This window comes from Thunnus thynnus, chromosome 20, assembly GCF_963924715.1.
Source record: "Thunnus thynnus chromosome 20, fThuThy2.1, whole genome shotgun sequence".
NCBI classification, from domain to species: domain Eukaryota; kingdom Metazoa; phylum Chordata; class Actinopteri; order Scombriformes; family Scombridae; genus Thunnus; species Thunnus thynnus.
In genome coordinates this window covers 5,355,943-5,376,422 of record NC_089536.1, presented here as the reverse complement: position 1 = coordinate 5,376,422, position 20,480 = coordinate 5,355,943, and the positions used below count along the sequence as shown (strand labels likewise).

At 37.2% G+C, this 20,480-nt stretch overlaps 3 protein-coding genes across 3 annotated transcripts; 2 read left to right on the top strand and 1 right to left on the bottom strand.

Annotated features, from left to right (window-relative positions):
- The first annotated feature begins 1,529 nt into the window (after window positions 1-1,529).
- Window positions 1,530-9,567, top strand: prr15lb (proline rich 15 like b). The gene is made up of 2 exons (XM_067575699.1): window positions 1,530-1,700; window positions 7,768-9,567. Exon 2 carries the CDS (start codon window positions 7,795-7,797, stop codon window positions 8,128-8,130), a length of 336 nt encoding a protein of 111 aa, XP_067431800.1. The 5' UTR covers window positions 1,530-1,700; window positions 7,768-7,794; the 3' UTR covers window positions 8,131-9,567.
- A 1,003-nt stretch (window positions 9,568-10,570) lies between these two features.
- On the bottom strand, window positions 10,571-14,976 carry pnpo (pyridoxamine 5'-phosphate oxidase). Its single transcript, XM_067575697.1, has 7 exons — window positions 14,570-14,976; window positions 13,466-13,590; window positions 13,272-13,371; window positions 12,416-12,469; window positions 12,185-12,313; window positions 12,036-12,106; window positions 10,571-11,928 (listed from the first exon to the last, which is right to left on the bottom strand). The coding sequence occupies exons 1-7, from the start codon at window positions 14,789-14,791 to the stop codon at window positions 11,763-11,765; spliced, it is 867 nt and encodes a 288-aa protein (XP_067431798.1). The 5' UTR covers window positions 14,792-14,976; the 3' UTR covers window positions 10,571-11,762.
- On the top strand, window positions 14,662-20,480 carry mrpl10 (mitochondrial ribosomal protein L10). Its single transcript, XM_067575698.1, has 6 exons — window positions 14,662-14,720; window positions 16,260-16,354; window positions 16,584-16,756; window positions 18,020-18,184; window positions 18,604-18,748; window positions 19,888-20,480. The coding sequence occupies exons 1-6, from the start codon at window positions 14,677-14,679 to the stop codon at window positions 20,112-20,114; spliced, it is 849 nt and encodes a 282-aa protein (XP_067431799.1). The 5' UTR covers window positions 14,662-14,676; the 3' UTR covers window positions 20,115-20,480.

The window sequence follows — 20,480 nt, the reverse complement described above, 5'->3', positions numbered from 1 at the left end:
ATTCATGGATGCTTTGGGAACAGGAAAGACAATGCAGGGGCAAAAGGGGAAATAACAAGGCTAAAACAAATAAATACATAAATAATGAAATAAAACAGATGAAATAAATGATAAGAAATTCAACCTCATATATTTGGTATCTTTGGAAACATTGTGATCTCCACTAGAATCTGAAAATGAGTTCTGTGGGTTTAATTCTTGTAATGATTGACCCACCAGCTGGCAAGGGGACATATTCTGCATATTTCTAGGTTATATTTATATTCTGGGGCTTTACTGGAATATCTTTGCATGATTTACAGTTCAAGAAACTCTTTATTTACCTTATACAGGCCCTTTATGCAGCCCCTCAGTTCAGCCTCTGTCTGAAACAGGCCGTTTTACAACAGTAGTCAGATTTCACTTCTTTTTCTTGTTCTTTACTCAAACTCAACTTCTTAAATACATCCGTACATGTTGGATCCCAAATCTGCTCCGAAATATGTGAGTAGACAACGTGAACAACCCGTGAAACAACCTCAGCAACAAAGGCTACAGAATGGACGGCCGTTTGTGGGCATGTGCAAACAATCTGACGTCAGTTTGATGGAGAAGTTGAAGCCACTTTGCAAATGAAGTGTTCAAAGCAGGCTGAAGCCCTGGCTGTTGACTTTCACCTCATGTTTTGGAAAGTTGACCACATTTAACAGAGACATCTGACATCATAACAGCATAGAAATAACAGAAAATCACATAAAACATGAAATGTCCCCTTTAAGGAGTTAAAAGGGACTTTCTGTAATTCCCCTTTCTTGTCATTAATCCCATCCACAGCATCATACTGTAGACAAATCCCTTACTGTATATTCTTTCACTGAAAACTACAGTAATAACATAACATTTTGATGTCTTGTGAACTCCAAGCTGCATATAAGTAAAAATAGCTCAACACTTCTATTAAATCCCTGCAAGTGCAGCAGCAGCGTCTCTCAAATGGCCTAATATCAGGTCATTTGAATGCTAACCAAACTTGCAAAGTAAGCATCCATTCGCTGTGTGTGATTTTACGCAACCTATGCAAAACATCAGGGGCGCTCACCTCACCCAGATTATCTTTTAGAGTCCTTCCTCTCTCCGTGTCGTTCTCTCTCTCTCTCTCTCTCTCCAGCTTAAAGTAATTACTTAGAGTTGTGTAACAGGAACGGGAAAACTCAAATACAAAGATGGCTTTATTCTGCATCCAAACTCCACATTAAAACAGGATCGTTTTTTTTTAAAGTGAGGCCGATAAAGGGAATTTATTTGCAGTTTTTGGAAAGCTGCTCACCTCTCAAGTTCACATTAACTCTGTCGTCAGTAATCTTGATGTGCGGACTGCCTGGAGAAAGGTTTCACTAAATCACATGGCTGCAACATTTAGTCACTCATGCACTTAGCTGGGGCGGGTTTGAAGGTGTGTTTATGTGTGTGTGTGTGTGTGTATATTTGAGGAGGGTGTGTGCTAGAGTGGAGTCGAGGGTATAGAGGGACAAGGTGAGGTAGAGGCAGAGAGGAAGAGATGCTGCACCTGTGCACGATCACCTGAGAAGAAGAATTACAAAACACACAAAAAGAGAGAGAGAGAGAAAGAGAGAAAGAGAGAGGAGTTAAAGTATTTATAAGCATGGCGGGACAGTTTCACATCTGAGAGAATCTCCATCTGCCAGCTCGTTGTCAACAAGGTAAGAAAACATATGTGTTCACCTAAAGGCTATTTTATGTGTCTAACAAACTAAACAAACTGTTCCTGTTAGTGTTTTTTGTGCTTGGTAACGTGTCACAATGTATATTTTCCTCAGATAAGATCCAGTAACAGTAACACATTTGGTTGAACATACTGACAACTTTATCCTACATTTATAAAATGCAACATGTCAAAGTTTGTCGAGTATAGAGCGATAAAGTTTGCATCTTATTTTTAGTGTTGTCCACCAACTTTTATCCAGATGGCAGAGCTACAACAATTTTGCAATTAATTGCCTAGTTGATTGACAAAAAAATAAATCAGCAACTAATCATTTAGGTAATTGTTCAAGCAAAAACGCCAAACATCTGGTGGTTTCAGGTTCTCAAATGTGAGAATTTGCTGCTTTTACTTGTCTCACATAACAATAAATTGAATATTTTTGGGTTTTGAACTGTTGGTTGGACAAAGCTTGAGTTATAGCAAACTGTGATAGACATCTTTACAGGTTTCTGATGTTTTATAGACCAATCAATTAATAAAAAAAGATTCATTTATTACATTTCATTTGTTTATTTATTTTATAAGGACAATGCACATTAAGTAGCATTTCTGGAAATGTGCCAGCTGGCTAATTTTCAACTGCAGTCCTTTGGCAAGATGTTCCGAAACCAATAAAGGGTTGGTTAAAAATTACAGACGGAAGACAATAAGATGCCATAAAAACAGTAAAACATGATGCATGACACAGTTGGAACCCTACAAGATGGAGACTGGCAGTGTCTGACTTTATGAAATAATATAAAAAAAGGAATTAAAATATTAGAAAATGTAGTTATATGAAAAAACAATAGCTGAGTTTGAGCTGGTGACTATATGAGTGAGAATTATACACATTTCTCAGTCCAAGATCACACCAAACTAAACTTTAATGACTTTATAACTTTTTAATGTTTATTGGTTATTGTTGATGTAACCAGTAGATACATTATAACTTGTTATATAGATGTGACGGCACTTGGAAACATCCAGAGAAGAAACAATTAAAAGGAATTATAGACGCTCATGTTTATCCATTATTAACTTTATTATAAACATCCGTCAAAAAGCTCTTCAGCAACTCATTCAACTTTGCTGCCACGGGTCAACAGTGAAGCTGGCACACGGGACGAAACCCGAGAATCTAATGAACCTTCAGCTCAATTATGAGGGCAGCACGGCCCTCGGTGCCCTTGGAGCCTCCTCTCTCTCTCTCTCTCTCTCTCTTTCTCTCTACAGCTCAAACATTATGTTATTCAAAGGCTTCGCAGCTGGTTAGTGATTTCCAAATGTGGCCACAGTGTTCCTTTCCCTGCTGTGATCTGTGAGGCTTTGCTGAGTGGCTCACCTTCACATAACAGAATACATGGTAACTTATTAAAGAGAACTATGGAGGGCCTCCTTTAAGTCAACATGGGTTTTTTGTCTCAAAGGTCACATCTAAGACAAACATGGAATACTAAAAGAAATATGTGTGCATATTGTACCGCTATGTTCTCTTACTTAACGTGGTGTGAAAGTGCTGCTCTAGCCTCTTTAGTTAGTTTGTTCTGCAGAAACTGGCTGATGGAAAGTCAACAATACTATGTAAATGCTCTGCAAACGTTTGTTATGGAGCAACTTGCCTTTTGTTAAAGACTGAACAACATCAATGGCGGTGAATTCAGCAAGAGAAAAAAGGAGGAACAATTTAAAAAAGGGGCTAATTTTAGAATTACTGCTTGAATTAAACACTTGAAGTAAACACTTTGGTATGAGATGGTTTCTGTGGCCACTGGGGAACTCACAAAAGCTCCTTTTGGTCATCAAGACGATCTGTTACCTGAGTGTCAGGTCAGAAATAAGTGTAATTAAGCATTAATGGGCCAAGACGTAACTTAAGGTCCAGAAGAATAAAGCACAAAGGCTCTTATGTAAGTGTTCAAAGTGTAAAATTACACGCTTAAAGTTACTTCAAACTCTATCACAACATTACATCAAAAATCTCGCCAGTTGTTTCCAACACTGTGTCTTGAACCTTTGCACTACCTGTGTGTGCCCGGTGACTAATATCACATGGTTCAGATAAGAGTAAGATGAGTGTTTCTGCAAAGGGCATGTACCCTTTATTTGCATAGGTGCTCCATGATAAAAATGAGCATACCAGAAGAGGATTTGTGTAGTTCCTGTCAGCCCTCGTGCACTGGAACGTGTTGCGTTGATGAAACTCGGGAACTTTTGTTTATCTATACTATTTTTATGTCATTTGCAGTTCAAAGTTTGAAGTTTATTCTTGTTTTAAATGTACTTGGATGCCGTACTGCAATCCGTAATTTAAAAGCTTCACTACTTTGATGATAAACTTATTATATATGATGTGTTATGGCATGTTACAACTAGAGAGTTTGGTTTTGTGTGATAGATAGATATAATTGTTATCCTCAAGCAGAAATTTGTCTCCAAAGTGTGCATTATGCAAAAAAACAAACAAAAAAAAAACAACCAATCAAACAATTTCACCGCTATACGAGTGCATACATTCAGACAAAAAGACCACTGTAAGTGTGATCTGATTAGCAGGTTATGGAACTGAAAGCCACTATAGCAAAGGGGACAAAACTTCTGCTAAAATGTGTCATTTTCCACCTAAGAGTCCTGGATCTGAAACCATAAAAAAAAGTGAAAAATGGACTGAGGGGGTGTCCAGTGTTACTCATGTGTTACTTTTCCATGTGAAATTATTCAGCATGATGTGATGTAATCAATTTTGAGTGTTTGAATAAAACTTCCTTTAGTAGACCATCAAAATTCACTCTTAGTTGCTTTTGTTTGACAGTTGACATTGGCGATAAAGACAGGAAACATGGGGGGAGAGAGTTGGAGGGGTTTGACATGCAACAAAGGTTCCCCCGCCAGAATAAACCTATTATAGGTGCCATAACCACTAAGCTGCAAGAACGCCCTGAAAGTTCATCTTTGACCTTAGAAAAAAACATTTTTTTAATATAAAATCCACTTACCATTTTTTACAACTCAATTTGCTAATAAAGATTGTGATATGTGGTTGAAAGCTCTGAAAAAAGACATTAATAAGACTTTGAGTTAAGAACTCTCTAGTTGTTTAATCCAACATCAAAGTACAGGTGTTTCCATCAGTTATGAGTGTTTCTAGATGTGTTTATTTAAAGGGGACATATCATGCACATTTACAGGCTCTACTGGAATATCTTTGCATGATTTACAGTTCAGAAAACTCCTTATTTATCTTCTACTGGCCCTTTATGTAGCCCCTCACTTCAGCCTCTGTCTGAAACAGGCCGTTATAGCTCCTGTCTCTTTAAGGCCCGCCTCCTGATGACCCCACTCTGTTCTGATTGGTCAGCTCCCTGAAGCTTCTGCTTGCTCCAGAGGCTACGTAAACAAACAGCAGTAGCAGGATTTCACTTCTTTTTCTTGCTCTTTACTTCAAATAAACTTCTCAAATACATCTGTACATGTTGGAGCCTGAATCTGATCCAAAATAGGCAAGTGGACAACGCGAACACTCATGGAAAAACCTTAGCAACAAAGGTTACGTAACAGACATCCATTTATGGGCATGTACAACAAGCCGACACCAGCTTGTCGGCAAAGTAGAAAAAACCTCTGCAAACGAAGCATTCAGAGCAGACTGAAGCCCTGGCTTTTGATTTGCAGGGAGCATTTCTACATATATTCACTTCAAGTTTATGAACTTTGACCGTGTTTAACATCCAACATCATAACAGTATAAAAATAACAAAAAGCATGATATGTCCCCTTTAAGATATTTTTTAAACATTACATCATGCACCTGTTTATGATCCTCTTCATGTCGTCGAAGACTGAATCAATACTCAGTTAATAAGGAAGTTATTTGAGCAATTATGGCTGCCAGGTGTAGACTGTGTGTCTACATGCGTCCATAAATTTGAATTCCTGTGTCTGGAATCATAAATAGATAATCCAGAGGCCCACTTTTACTTTGTGATGCTGTTATATAACAAGTTTCTGAGCTCCTGAAGTATCACTAAGACAACAGCTTGCTTCTTCATCGGCCTGACTTCATATCAGATCACATGGGTGGGACAGAGGATACTCTTCAGATGCTCATTAATTTATCAGCAGAGAGCAGAGTGTCGGGTGTCCCCTTCCCTCCATTAGGTTACACCTTCAATGTGGCAACAATGAAAAGAAGCCATTCAGGATTACTGTCGTCTCTCTAAGGACGGGTCTGATAGGTGCGACCAGTACAGGAGAATCCAGAGCCGCAGTGTCATTTGTCAGCATGAGCTCAAGTAGGGCTGCATCTACTGGTTATTTTCTCGATTAATCAATTAATCATTTAGTTAACAAAATGTTAAAAATGGTGAAAGAAAAACACATTCACAATGTCTCAGAGCCCAAATATTTAAAATTTGTGACATATATGATAAAAAAAAACAGAAAATCGTCATATTTGAGAGGTTAGAGGTTGAAAACTTTTGGCACTTTTTTCTTGAAAACTAACTGAAATGATTAACCGATTATCAAAATAATTGTTGATAAATTTTCTGTGGATCAACTCATCAATTAATCAACTAATCATTGCAGCTCTAAGATCAAACTAATTTAATAATAATCTATACAAATCATACTACTGGTCTACTGTGTTAAGGCCAAATTTAGACCTGATTTTGAAATTTCCTTCAAGGTTATGATCAATGGTGAAAAGTTTATTTACTCTGTACTTAAGTACAATGTTGACATACTTGTACTTTATTTGAATATTTCCATTTGATGCTTTATACTTGTTCTGCACTACATTTCAAAGGGAAATATTGTACTTTTTACCCCACTATATTTATTTGACAGCTATAGCTACTCATTACTTTACACATTACGATTCTATATACAAAATATAAGATTGTACATATTGCTTTACAAAAACCAACTGACTGCATATCAAACTAATACATCAGAAATAATAATATAATGATATAATATATGGAAATTTACCAATGAAAGGTGCATTTCTTCTCCATAATGAGTAGTTTTACTTTTAATACTTAAAGTGCATTTTACTGAAAGTTTTTGAATGCAGGTCTCTTACTTAAATACTTTTTTTCACTTCTTTCAATAGTTTTTGCTTGTCTTTGAGTAAAATATGTATCATCTGCTTTTGTCATTGGATGCTTCATCAAGCACTTTGTAACACGGGTTTTGAAAAAGGTGCTATAAAGATTCTTCTTCTTACTTGTAATGAAGTATTTTTACATTGTAGTGATGCCATTGTTACTAGAGTAAATTATTCATCCACCATGTTAATGAATATTTACCAGCCACTTTATAACAATACGAGATGCTGATGCTTCAGTCTCACAGAGTTTGCTTCATCAAATTCATCATCAACATCACATTTTATCTCTTCTAATGTTGTTTCAAAGCCTTAGGAGAAAAACTAAGCGCCTTTATTATATGTTAAAAAAAAAAAGTCTAGAATTATTGAAAATATCTGAGGCACTCAAGAAATAAATTTAAAAAGCCTTTAATACTTCATGGCTACTAAGTCATAGTTAAAAACATGCCTACGCATTTGAACCATTAAGGCCTTCATCATGGCAAGTACATGGTACATCATGACAAATAGTCCTTGTCCACACGCATTCAAATTTAAAGATATTTAGTCTAAAAAATATCAGAATCAGCCTTTAAAACCCACCATGTGTCATTTGTGTGTAGTTGTAAACTTCTCCTCAGGTTATTGAAAAATGCCCAAATTTTCAGAAACGATATGGAGGACATCACCTTAGTGTCCTCAATGATATACAGAAGCTACAAGTCTGTTCAGGATGGCAACATGATCCCTTCAATAAATGTAATTCCCAACATCCCATCAAGCAAACAGTTATCTGAAACGTGCAGAGGAGGAACCTTCTCAAACTATTGCATATAATGTATCTTATGCTCACTGAAATATTCATGTCAAATAGCTATAACTATTGTTTCAGTATGTCTTCAGTCCTAAGTGTCTGCTCTGTGCCACACAGGTCAGTCTTCCAGTCTCTGTTGGTGCCATGGCTGACCAAAGCTGGTGGAAGCTGACCTTCTCACGCAAAAAGAAATCTGAATCCAAGGTCCTGTACGAGATCCCGGCCGAGTGCGGCAGCAACACTGGGCATAAAGAGCACTCGAGCAATAATCCCCCTCCGGACCGTATGGACAGCCAGTTCAATGCCAGACTGGAGAAGATTGTAGATAAATCTGCCACCAAAGGCCGCCACGTCAAGGTCTCCCACTCTGGTCGCTTCAAGGAGAAGAAGAAGGTCCGCGCCACGCTGGTGGAGAACCCAAATCTGTTCGCAGAGCACAACCTCAGTGACGAGAACCATAAAATGAAGACTGAAAAATAGCAAACATGGTCACAAGCACCAGAATGCACATACTTGATCACAGTTGTGTCATACATCAGCATCACACTCATAAAAGCTTGAAGGGGTAAAATATGTACTAGCACAACCACATTGGCATGACATTTGCAATGTGCGGGGTGGATAAACATGCACCACACCCAGGTAGATACTGTAACCAGAGGACTCACGCCTAAACAAACAACTGCTATCAACATCAGACATTTACAGAAGTGAGGGGAGGCTAAACAAGCACTTGAGACATTTTTCTTTGAAATTTTGTAAACATTGTTACTCCAAAACTGAAAGTACACTCTTTCAATAACTTTTATGGCCTCATATTGTTGTTATATATCTTCAAAAATGATCTGTGACTCTGCCTAACCTCATGCAAACATCCTTATGAATGAATTGTAAACATGATTGCAATTTAAAAAAATTTTTTTTATTATAATGGATGTAGAGTTTGGGAATAAAACCTCCTTTTTTATGTCCCACACAATCAGTACACAAGGGAAGATAGAGCTTTGCACAGTGCAACCAAGGCAGGAAATTTTTATTGCATTTTTACAACCAAAGCAAATTAAGACTTGATTTTGCTGGCTGTTTCTGAAACACTGTGGATACTCCACAGATTTGTTAAATTAACATTTGTTGTTTATATCATCTTTTCTGAAATCCTGCAAAAAAAAGTGTATTTTGTTTTTAATAAATTTAACAAGATGTGTTATTATAAAGGAGTACTTTGTGTTTGTGTGGTGGCATTTGCAAGCAGAGGTATTTTTGCTGAATTATTTCAACATTAGTGTTATTTATTCTTCCAAAAGTTCAGTATGTCTGACCTTTAAAGTTATGGATAGGATTAGATTTAGTTTACAGTTTGGGAAAGAGTTACACTGAGTTTTGAAGTTGAAATATTCATGTCCAACATTTAGCAGGGAAACTCTCCACTAGTAGAAACTGTGTTTATTCAGTTTTAATGGAGCTAGCTTAGCGGTTTCCCGTTGTTTTTGCTTTGCTCACTGTTTTAGTTTTAATCAGTTATGCTAACATCGAAATTTCCAATGTTAACCTTAAATCAAATGAATAATATGAGAGGGGTCACTCATCAAAAACCTATCAACTTATCACAATTATTACTAATTAAAAGCCAAAGCTAACGTTAGCTGATGTCAACCATTTAAACTTCAATACTTTTGTGTTTTCAGATCATTTCTTAAAAAAATTAGCAGAGAAACTTTTGTTAGACAGTGTATTTATTTAGTTTTAATTAAGCTAATTTAGCGGTTTTTGCTTTAGCTCACTGTTCTAGTTTTGAACAGCTAAGCTAACATTGTCATCGCGCTAACTCATGTTAGCTTGCTGTTTATGTACAAAGTGTATTTAACTCAAAACTGTTTTAATTAATTTCTCCATAGCAATAAACTGAAAATATTGTGAGCTTGTTGCCTGACTTATTAAAACAGTATGGATCAGCATTTTCAACCATAAATCAAGTGACTATTGTGAGAGGGGTCACTCATCAAAACCCTACCACCTATCTATCACAATTATTACCAATTATAAGCTAAAACTAGCTGATATTAACCATTTAAACGTGCATTAATGAATTTTTTTTTTTTTCTTAGGCAATTTTTCGTTAGAGTATTTATTTAATTTTAAAGAAGATAACTTAGTGGTTTCCCTTTTTGCTTTAACACATTAGTTTTAAACGGTTATGCTAACATTACTTGTCAGCGTGCTAACTCATAGCTTGCTATTTATGTCCAAAGTGCATTCTAGTGGCTCAAAACTGTTTTGATTAATTGTTATTCATTTCTCCATAGCAATAAGCTAAAAATATTATGAGGTTGTTGGCTGACTTGTTAAGATAGCACGAATTAATATCTTTCAAGCATAAGTCAAGTAACTATTACATACATTATATAATAATTATTACCAATTATACGCTAAAGCTAGCTGATATTAATCATTTAAACTCACATGAATCAATATTTTGGTGTTATCCAATTGCTTTTTAATAAACTACCCTCCTTATGTAAACATATGGAGTGAAAAACACAACATACTGAGCAGTTACCACACGTTAATCTGTGTGACATCATTCTTTTAGGTTCACCAGGGCAAGTCTGTTATTTCATCTGAGTCTGTGTTGGCTGGTTTTGTTGACATGGAGATAGTAATCAGACACTGACATTTGATAGCAGGTGCCTTGCTTCTACATTTTGTGATAAGACATTCAGTACAATACGTCAGTTCACAGACTGACTGAAAGTGCTATTTAGTCATCCATAAAAACCATCTAATCAGCTGGCAGTGTTTCCAGTGACTACAGTATATTTCTTCTGTTGAGTCTGAAAATACTTCTGTTTCATTGCTCTTTCATATTCTCAAATGTTGCACTGCTGACATCTGCTGGCCACAAAACACACTTAGTCCTGAGTTACAAATTAAACTTTATTACTGGCTGTAATTCAAGACAGAAAAAAATATATTCCTCCATCAGTAAACAATAAACATCAATATTATTCTCAAACAGTACAAGACATTCATAATGCACATGACAGTTGGCACAATCAACATCATCAGCTCTTTTAATCTCATTATTAGAAGGCAATTGGACCCACGGTCATAGATACATCAACACATAATGAATATAAGTCAGATGTCAAGGCTATATGAATAATTTGGAAACACTTTATTTTACAAGTGCCATATATCCCTATAATTCCCTAAAAAGGGGATTATGTAACTTTAAAGTCATATGAAGGTTCCTGGAAAGGACAACTGTACATAATTTGGAACTAATTATAGGGAAAATGGAGACAGCTGTTCAGTATACTTCCAATTGCTATTATAAGATAGAGAATATTTTAGGCATTGAAATTTGTCCACAGGCAAGTATACAAGTCAACACGTATGGAGTATAAAGTTTCCAATAATAAAATAATCACAGATTAATATTTGCGTATAAATTGAGCGATTATTTCAAGGAAATTCCTCTGGAAATTTAAAAAATGCTAATAAGTTCAACTCAACTAAATAATTCCCCATTTTCCTTATAATCAGTACCAAATAACCTTCCTTATTAAATTATTGGGAAATTAGAGATCCATGAAGTAAAGTATTACCACTTATGTCAACATTAAAAATGAATTAAAAGTGAACATTGTGCTTTTCAAAACAGTTCAAGACAAAGCTGTCGAATGACCGACTTTTACTGTCAATGATTATTGAACAAGACCAGCTGGAGTTTGCTCTCCTGTGGCGGTCAGTGCACTTCCTGTAAATCACACAGCCAGCAGCTTTTCATTTCATAACACATGGCAACTGTAAATCTGTACGGCGGTTAGGTTGCATCACATCTTTCTTATCCACAGTTATAGTGAAAAACCTTTACTGACAACCAGAACTTCTCACTTTTAGGTTCAATGAAACACAATGATGTTTGGCCTTGTTGATAAGTTACAGTAGCACCTATTTAATCCACATCAAATAGTTTCCATAAGCACCTACATGAGCGGCAACTTCAAATGAGGTAAAGACGAAGATTTTTTTTTTAAATCAATGATGAGTTCATATTCTAGATGAAATGTCAGTCTTATCCTGTATATGACATCTTGTTGACATACTTCTCATGGAGACAGTCGCTGGTAAACCCAGTCGCCCTCGGCGGCGTGCTGAAACTCTCCCAGCTCGGTCTCTCCGTCCTTCGGCTTGGTGAAGACGATGCGGTCGTGGAGTCTGTTGGTCTGACCCTGCCAGAACTCGATCAAGTAAGGCTTGACGATGTAGCCGCCCCTGTTAGCGAAGCATGTCATGAGACAGTCTGAACATTGTGAACAAGAATCTTAAAAAGGTAAAAATATATCAAAGCTTATTCACTTTTAGTGTGTTTTAGTGCTTACCAGTAGTCAGGCATAGGCACTTCTGTATCCTTGTATTTCTCCTCTAGTTCCGCATTTTTCTGCCTTAGATACTAAAAGAAAGGACACGATGAAATTCAGCCTTCAGCATTTATATGTCACCTATAACTTAATATATTTTTGGTCCTTACATCTCTGTTGGGAACAGGAGTGCTTTGTCTGCTCACAACGGCCCCGATCTGGCTGCTCTTTGGTCGTGAGTGGAAGTAATCACAAGAGCTCTGATAGGGGATCCGCTCCACGTTGCCCTCAATACGAATCTGCAAACCAGAGTTCAAATAAATTCACATTAATTCTATAAGAAACCAAAAAAATCCACTGAAATGATATCAATGAGACAGTAGGTGATGCTGCACTCGTACCTGTCGGTTAAGAGGCTCCCAGTAGAAGACTAAACACGCATATGGATTACTCTCCTGTGGATGAAGGACAGATCATTAGGGCCGACATTAAAGAGTTAAATACCAAATCACACAAAGGAAGCACATAGTGTACTGAAAAAATAATATTTCAGTCATTGACCTTCGTCAGTCATCAACTCAGAGGCCATTTTTGTGTTGTTGTAAGCAAATATCCTGTTTTATGTCTTTCAGTCTGTTTTGTTAAAGATCAACTTGATCCTCTTATCATGCAGTTTTCCTGTATTTAGCATATTGTCATGTATGTATTTGTTATTGTATTCTGTTCCTTTTACATCTGACCTTGTAAAGCATGTTGTTATTGCTGATATAAATAAACTTTATTACTATTATAATTATTATTATTGCTATATGACTCCTGAGATATATAATTTTACACATTTGCAAGTTATGCCAGAGCAATTTACAGAGTAAGGACTGTAAATCATAGTTACAACAGTTATTTGTTAGTTTTATCTGATTTAATTGCACTCACCTGTTATTTTTCTACTACTATTGTTTATTACTTGTTGTATTTGATGGTTTTTATTGGTTTTCTGTTGGATGAGTCTGCAAATGTGTCTGTTTTTGCCATGTTGCAAGCTAAATGATCCCATGCAGGACATTAAAGAGTGAAAGACTAAACTAAACTAAACAGAAGCAGCTATACAGGTGAGCCAGTATGAGGAAGACACCAATTCACAGTGCTAACTTTAGATAAGATTTGACAGTGACCTTATTTAGTGAGTTTTAAGGCCACACAAGATCACTTAAAGAGGCACAAAGAGTCCAGATTGTCAGAAAGAGACGAGTTACTAACCAGCTCATTACCCTTCCGGCTCTCGTAGTTTGTAAAGAATCTAAAACCTTCGTTGCTGTAACCTTTGAGGAGGACCATGCGGGCAGATGGGCGTCCGTCTCTGTACAGACAGAAACACAACAAAAGTTGACACTGGATTGTGAAACCTATGAAAGTTAATCATCACATTCATCTCAGGTGGTGTGTTAACCTACTTGGTGGCCGTGGAGATGCACATAGCGTTGGCCTCTCCAATTGCAGGGCACTTTGTGGCGTCATCAAACCAGTTTCCAAATTGCTTGACTGGATCCAGAGACACAAGCTGACTCTCCTCGAAGCACTGAGAAGAAAATAATCAACTGTATATAAATGCACAAGGAAACAGACACCACTAGTCTGACATAAACTTCAGATTTAACATTTCTAAATATGCTGTACAGTCAAGGAGTCTTTGTCCAGGTGGATAATTTACTGTACTGGAGCTGCAACCAGTAGGCAATTAATCGATTAGTCGTTCAGAGTTTGATAATCGTTTTGAGTGATTTTTTTTTTTAGAGGAAAATGTGCAAATTCTCCGGTTCCCGCTTCTCAATTGTGAATATTTTCTGGTTTCTTTGGTCCTCTGTGATAGTAAACTGAATATATTTGGGTTGTGGACTGTTGGACGGGACAAAACAAGACATTTTATAATTGTATCTTGGGCTTTGAGAAACAGCGATTGACATTTTTCACCACAACTAATCGATTAATCGTGACAATAATCAATCGTTGAATCAATAATGAAAATAATACTTAGTTGTAACCCTAGAACTGGCTAAAATGCGTCTGTGTCACCAAATATGAAAAAAAAACCCTCAATACCAAAAACTACCATTGGTCAAATTTGTGACCTTGATTCAGATAATGTATTATTTTATCATTAAATGATAATTTTACCAATTTTAAACTGTTTTTTAAGTGAACTTCGTGTACAAGCTACTTCCGTTTAGACAACATTTGGCTTCTTCGGTTGAATGAAAAAATGTTCTGTACAAAAACGTGTTCACAATCCTCAAAATAAGATGTAAAATGTTTGCACTGATATCGACAAAACACAAGTTGATACACAGATGAATCGACAATGAAAATATTCATTGGTTGCAGCCCTACAATGCACTTAAAACAGTTGGATTAGATAAAAATAGCAGGCTACACATTGCACATATAGTATATGTGCATCTAACATTGGATTTATGGCACTTTGACCTTGCTGAACAGCTGGTTAAGGTATAAGACTCAGTATATGTCTTGCAGATTACTCAAGTCTTTTGAGCGCTCACCTCCTCGTCTCCTTTGTATTTCTTCCTCATGTCACTTAGGTCCATGCTTGTGCGGTCACTCGTCGCTTTTCTGGTGAATTTCAGTGCAAAATCACTCTGGCGGCCAAATGTCAGAGAGGTTTGGGACGGAAGATATCTACCAAATAAACTGGTATGTCTCAATAAATCCTTACTGAGTATGCGCCTCATGCTTGTCAAATTAGTACTGACGTAACGGCGCATTCTGCATTACGTAAAAACATTATGAAAACGCGCGATGAGTTGTGGAACAGGGACAAATTTTGAGGTTTAACACAGATTTTTACCGATTTTTAAAGTCACAATCTCAAACTTAAGCTTTGGCTGAGTGTAAATATAGAGTTTGTGTACACAGTAGATTTGATTTTACCACCAAAAACCCGTAAAGCGATGATACCGATGATTAAAACTACACAGCGATGCATGACGCTGCGTTCAAGTCATGTCGTACAGATGACCACCGAGCGGGAAAACCGTTACCGCCATTGTCATAGTTGTATCCTCCGGTTAAAAACATCATATTTAGGGGATTCAGGAAAGTTACATATCCCACATTAAAAAATAACTGCATATGTGTGAACAAAGCTACTACAGATGGCAATTACATCTAAATACAACTCAATATTAACATGAATGCATAAAGATTTAGCTAATTAATATACATTATTTAATATACGCAATATACGTTTGTCTATGGATTCACTTGTTAACAATATTCAAATAAACAGCGGTGTAAGAAGTACACAGATTCTTTACTTAAGTAAAAGTATGTAAAAATACTCCATTACAAGTAAAAGTCCTGTATAAAAATCCTACTAGAGTAAAAGTACGTAAGTATTATGAGCTTGATGTAGTTAAAGTATTGCAATAAAAGTAGTGGTTTGGTCCCTCTGACTGATATATTATTATATATGACATCATTAGATTATTAATACTGAAGCATCAGTGTTAGAGCAGCATGTTACTGTTGTAGCTTTATATACAGTTAGCTAGTTTAGTCCACTGGTTCCCAACCTAGGGGTCGGGCCCTTCCAAAGGGTCAGCAGATAAATCTGAGGGGTCGTGAGATGATTAATGGGAGAGGAAAGAAGAAAAAACAAAGTTCTGATACACAAATCTGTTTTCAGTTTTTGGACTTTTTCTCTAATCTTTGATTTTTGGTTAAATATTGGATCATTTGAACATTTATTGAAATGAAAGCATGTGAGAAGTTTAGAGGGAAAAATCACTATTTGGTGGAGCTGTTAACAACTCATAGACATGTGAAATGTGACCCCGACTACACACTGCTTTTTGTAAGACGTCAAAAGCCAAAAAGGTTGGAAACCACTGGTTTCATCTTTAACAATGTGTTGTATTTTAAAAGCTTGTTATATTATCCATTGTGTCAAATCTTCATCTGAAAAGTAACTAAAGCTGTCAAATAAATGTAGTGGAGTAGAAAGTAAATATTTCCCTCTGAAATGTAGTGGAGTGGAAGTATAATGTAGCATCAAATGGAAATACTCAAGTAAAGTACAAGTACTTCAAAATTGTACTTTGATACAGTACTTGAGTATATATATTCAGTTACTTTTCATCACTGCAAATAAGTAACACGATAAAAAAAAGCTAATTCAGGATTGTTTTGCCACTATTATCTGGTGTGATTGTCTTTCTCCCGACATGACAGTGAATGCAGCATTTGCAGCTATCGTCACTTCCTGAAAACCGTTTTCCTGTCAGACATGGCGGCGACCTTGTGTGCAAAATTACTACCGAAACAGGGTAATGTTGAGTCAATACTACCTTTCTAACATAAACTATCTGTCTGTAGTGAATTATTATTTAGTTTCATGTTTTCTGGAGCCAGTCAACGCTCGCAGTATTAATTATAATGTGTCAGTTAAACTGTTAAACTCAGCTAATGTTAGCAGAGCCGGTTTTCATTCACAGCCAGTGGAGCTGCTATCGGCAGATGTTTAACATGTGTTTGTTGGTGTTTGTGTGTTTTCAGGATGGCTTCCCCTCACACAGAGTGTCCGGCACGGCTCCAAGGCTGTGACTCGCCACAAGAAGCCTATGCACATCCTGAAACAGAAGCTCCTGGCTGTCACTCAGTACATCCCTCCTACACGGGTGGTTCCTCCAGGAGCCTATCCATTAGACACCAACAAAGGCCCAATAAAGGTAACATTCATCCCCTTTTTCTCATCATTTCACTAAATATGAAGGGTCAAGAGCCAGAATATAGCGATGCTGAAGTCAGCTTACGATTCAGAGTTAAGGGGAAAGTTAAAGGGGACCTATTATGCTCATTTCCAGCTCTATATTTTCATTCTGGGACTCCACTAGAGTCGCTTTGCATGATTCACAGTTCAAAAAAATCCTTATTTATCTCATACTGGCTCTTTATGCAGCACCTCAGTTCAGCCTCTGTCTGAAACAGGCCGTTTTACCTCCTGTCTCTTTAAAGCTGGAGTGCAGGACTTTTGTCTCCCCCTTCTGGCAGTGAGAGTAATTACAAAAACACTGTTGACACGTGCTTACGTCACAGGCTCCTCCGTACTCTGTCGCTACTGTTGCGGCTTTACAGTGGCAGATAAATTAATTAAAGGGCAAAATCTCACAAGTACCTTGATATAGATTATGTACCAGAAATACTGTTCTAATTATCAAACTTTATGCCTTTTGCACTGTATTGTTTGCTAGTCTAGAATAGATATCTCACATGTTAGATTATCAGACATTAACCTGTAATTTCACCAGGATTTACACACTACAGCTGTTCATTCTCTCCGTATAAGTCAGTCAGTGGAATAATTTGCTTGGAGAAAGTATATATATGTAGAAGGGTCACATTAATTCTTTTTTGGTACTGACTAAAATGTGTCTGTTGCACTAAATATCAAAACCTGTCAAGTACTGACAGCTTTTACACTTTATTAGAGAATTTGAGGGAAAAATCACCTGATGATGTGAGTCAGGTGTGTTTTTCCTATAAGATTTATTGATTATTTTGTCTTCAGATTGGCAGATTGCTCTTTTGGTGCTTATATACAGTACATACGCAGGCCTGTTGTCATTTGCTGAGTGAAATGACTGATAAAGGTCACTAGACTGAAACGTATAGCTGTCAATTAAATTTGCAGTAAGTGCTGACTGTGTGTGGGTGTTTTGAACTATTGCTGGATCCCCGTCACACTTTTCTGTTTAAGTACTGAAAGTTGGTGTTAAATGACTAGTTAGATTTGTATTCTTTATATGAATTTCTTATTTAAACCATTCCTCGAAGAAAGGTGTAGCAAAAATGTCGAAAAACCCCAAATGAAACCAGCTCAGTCCTCACCAGAACTATATAAACACTGTGGGTGATGTTATAGGTAAAAGTAGGGAATAAATACTAATGTTTTACTGAAATCTGCTTCAAACTCTTCTCTGTCCTTCTATCAGGAGAGCGATTTGGTTTTACTCATGAAGAAGGATTTGAAGAACGTGTTCCAGGACTGTAAGATGGTCGCTGTGGTTCAGAACAACGCCAGCAGCGCTGAGGACATGATGATCCTGAAGCACAGACTTCATAAACATAACATCACCGTCAAGTTCTTCCCCAACCAGGTAAAAACTGATACGAAACAACATCCATCATCCAGAGGTTTTAATTTGAGCAGCACAAAACCGTTTTAACTACTGAGGAGCCTTAAAACTGTTTGTGGGAAAAACGAGGAACATAAAGTTTCAAAGTAAAATGTTAAAACAGACAGTGACGGTTCCCAGATATTGTTTTATATGCAAACATTCTGTTTTTTAATTTATTTTGGAATATTATAATTGATTTATTTGTGAAATCCATACTTTTTCTCATCAACTCTGCAGCTTTGAAACTACTGCACATGAGTAAAATAACCATTAATCAAAGGTTGAGAAGAGTTTGACTGAGATCTGCAGTGTTTCCCTAAATATTCATTTTTTTTAGCACATGTTCCTTTGTGGGATCATCAAAGGTTAATCTGATCTTCAACCGTGCTCGTTTCCAGGTGATACGGTCGTTCCTGCTGGAGAGTGTTTACTCCAACATGGCTCCTCTGTTCATCGGTCCAACGGTTCTGTTCGTGTGTAAAGAGGCGAAGGCGAAGGAGATGCTGTCGACTTTGAGATCCAGCCCACAGATGACGCTCCTCGGTATGTTTTTATCTCTAACTTATGCGAGCAAAGAGGAACTTTAAGAATGCAGAATCATAATTTACGTGTGCTGCAAACAAAGATTGCGCAAACGCGGTGAGAGACTTCCTGAACGTATAAACTGAGAATCACCAAAGGCCAAGAAGCAGTTGATAAGACTGTTGTGTAACCTTCCGTTTATTAATCGGATGATTATTATCTTAATTAACTGATAACTTGTTTAGTTTATAAAATACAAATAAATGTCTGTTTTTCTAGAGAGCACATGATGAGATCTTTCCTACCAGCTTTCCAAATTACAAAGAGAAAGACATTCAGTTTACCATGATATAAAAAAGGAAAATATTTATTCTCAAAAAACCCAGCAGAACTGGAGACTTCGTTGCTCCTGTTCTGTGTGTTTGCAGAGGAAAATAATCAGTTTAAGTGGTCAAACTAAATGTTTTTGAAAGTTACAGCTTAAGTTAGAGAATTATTGTCATCTCTGATTATCAGTAAGGAAAATTTGGTTTCATAAAATCATTAAAAGACTCTGAAGAGGAAAGAAATCCTCTTCATAAGATTATTTGCATCTCACAACATTGTTTCGATATTACATCTTCATAAGTAGAGACACTGATAAAGATGTAATAATGATTCTTTTGTTTTTTCCTTTGTAAACGGTGTGTGGATCTAATCTGCTGCCATGTAATCTACTCAGATAACAATCATCACTGCGTAGGACAGAATAAAGGTGAAACAATGGTTTTGTTTCATAACATCACCTCATTGGTGACGCAGCTACTAAACGAGTAAACTGGTAATATACACTTGTTTAGTGGTTGCAACTTGTTTGCCTGAAAGAACAGTTTTATTGCAGCTGTGACACATAAATAAATCATATATTTAGCTATAAATTATGTCCATTGTTACAAATATTTATCTGAGGTCACCAGAACTCAAATTTATATCATCAGACTTCTTGTTTTATCTGACCAACATTCATAAATCCCAAAGTAATTTAATATCAATGCAGAAGTTGGATCAGTCCATTATTTCCCTGCAGAGCAGCTGTGATGTGATGATGTTCACGAGCTTCTTCTTTACCAGACTGCGATGAAAGCAGCTCCCTCATCACCTCTCTTCTCATGTCTCAACAGGCGCCTGCATAGACAACACGCTGCTGAGTGCTCAGGGCGTGGTGAGCTACTCCAAACTGCCGTCGGTGTCCGTCGTCAGGGGCGAGCTGGTGAGCGGGCTGACGATGCTGACCTCGCGCACGGCCGCCATGCTGCAGCGACACCCGGCCCACCTGTCGGCGCTGCTGCAGCAGTACGTCAAACAGCAGAGCGCCGAGGAGGCTCCTAAAGCGGAGGAGGCCACGTAGAGCTTCAGAAGAACTCACTGGGACTTGTTACCTCGCTGATTAGCAGCCGCCTGGGAAAGATGCGGGACCGTGGGAGTTTGCACACTTGAAAATTTATTTCAGCACCAAAATTCACATGGAGGTTCAGCTTTTTAAGATTGGAGAAAGTTGTTGAGTGGAGCAGTTTAATTGGCACTAAATTCCTCTGAATCTAACCAGTGTGCCTGTAGAAGCGCCGCGGCTCTTGTTGAACGAAGGAGTCTGGACTGGTTTCAGTGCACCTCAGCCTCTCGGTGGACGTTTTGAACGGACTGTGCTGTAAAAACATCAGCGATTCCTTTATTTAAGGTTATTGTCATACATAAATAAATCATGTCAACACACAAA

What these genes read in the sequence shown, in the direction of transcription:
- mrpl10 (XM_067575698.1), top strand. Translation starts at nt 14,677, where the DNA reads ATGTCAGAGAGGTTTGGGACGGAAGATATCTACCAAATAAACTG. An exon ending in TCAAGTTCTTCCCCAACCAG is followed by an intron (nt 18,185 to 18,603) that starts GTAAAAACTGAT and finishes GCTCGTTTCCAG; the next exon opens with GTGATACGGTCGTTCCTGCT. An exon ending in CCCACAGATGACGCTCCTCG is followed by an intron (nt 18,749 to 19,887) that starts GTATGTTTTTAT and finishes ATGTCTCAACAG; the next exon opens with GCGCCTGCATAGACAACACG.
- pnpo (XM_067575697.1), bottom strand. Translation starts at nt 14,791, where the DNA reads ATGCGCCGTTACGTCAGTACTAATTTGACAAGCATGAGGCGCATACTC. An exon ending in AATACAAAGGAGACGAGGAG is followed by an intron (nt 13,591 to 14,569) that starts GTGAGCGCTCAA and finishes TTTTCTTCTCAG; the next exon opens with TGCTTCGAGGAGAGTCAGCT. An exon ending in CTCCTGTTCCCAACAGAGAT is followed by an intron (nt 12,107 to 12,184) that starts GTAAGGACCAAA and finishes CCTTTCTTTTAG; the next exon opens with TATCTAAGGCAGAAAAATGC.
- prr15lb (XM_067575699.1), top strand. Translation starts at nt 7,795, where the DNA reads ATGGCTGACCAAAGCTGGTGGAAGCTGACCTTCTCACGCAAAAAGAAA.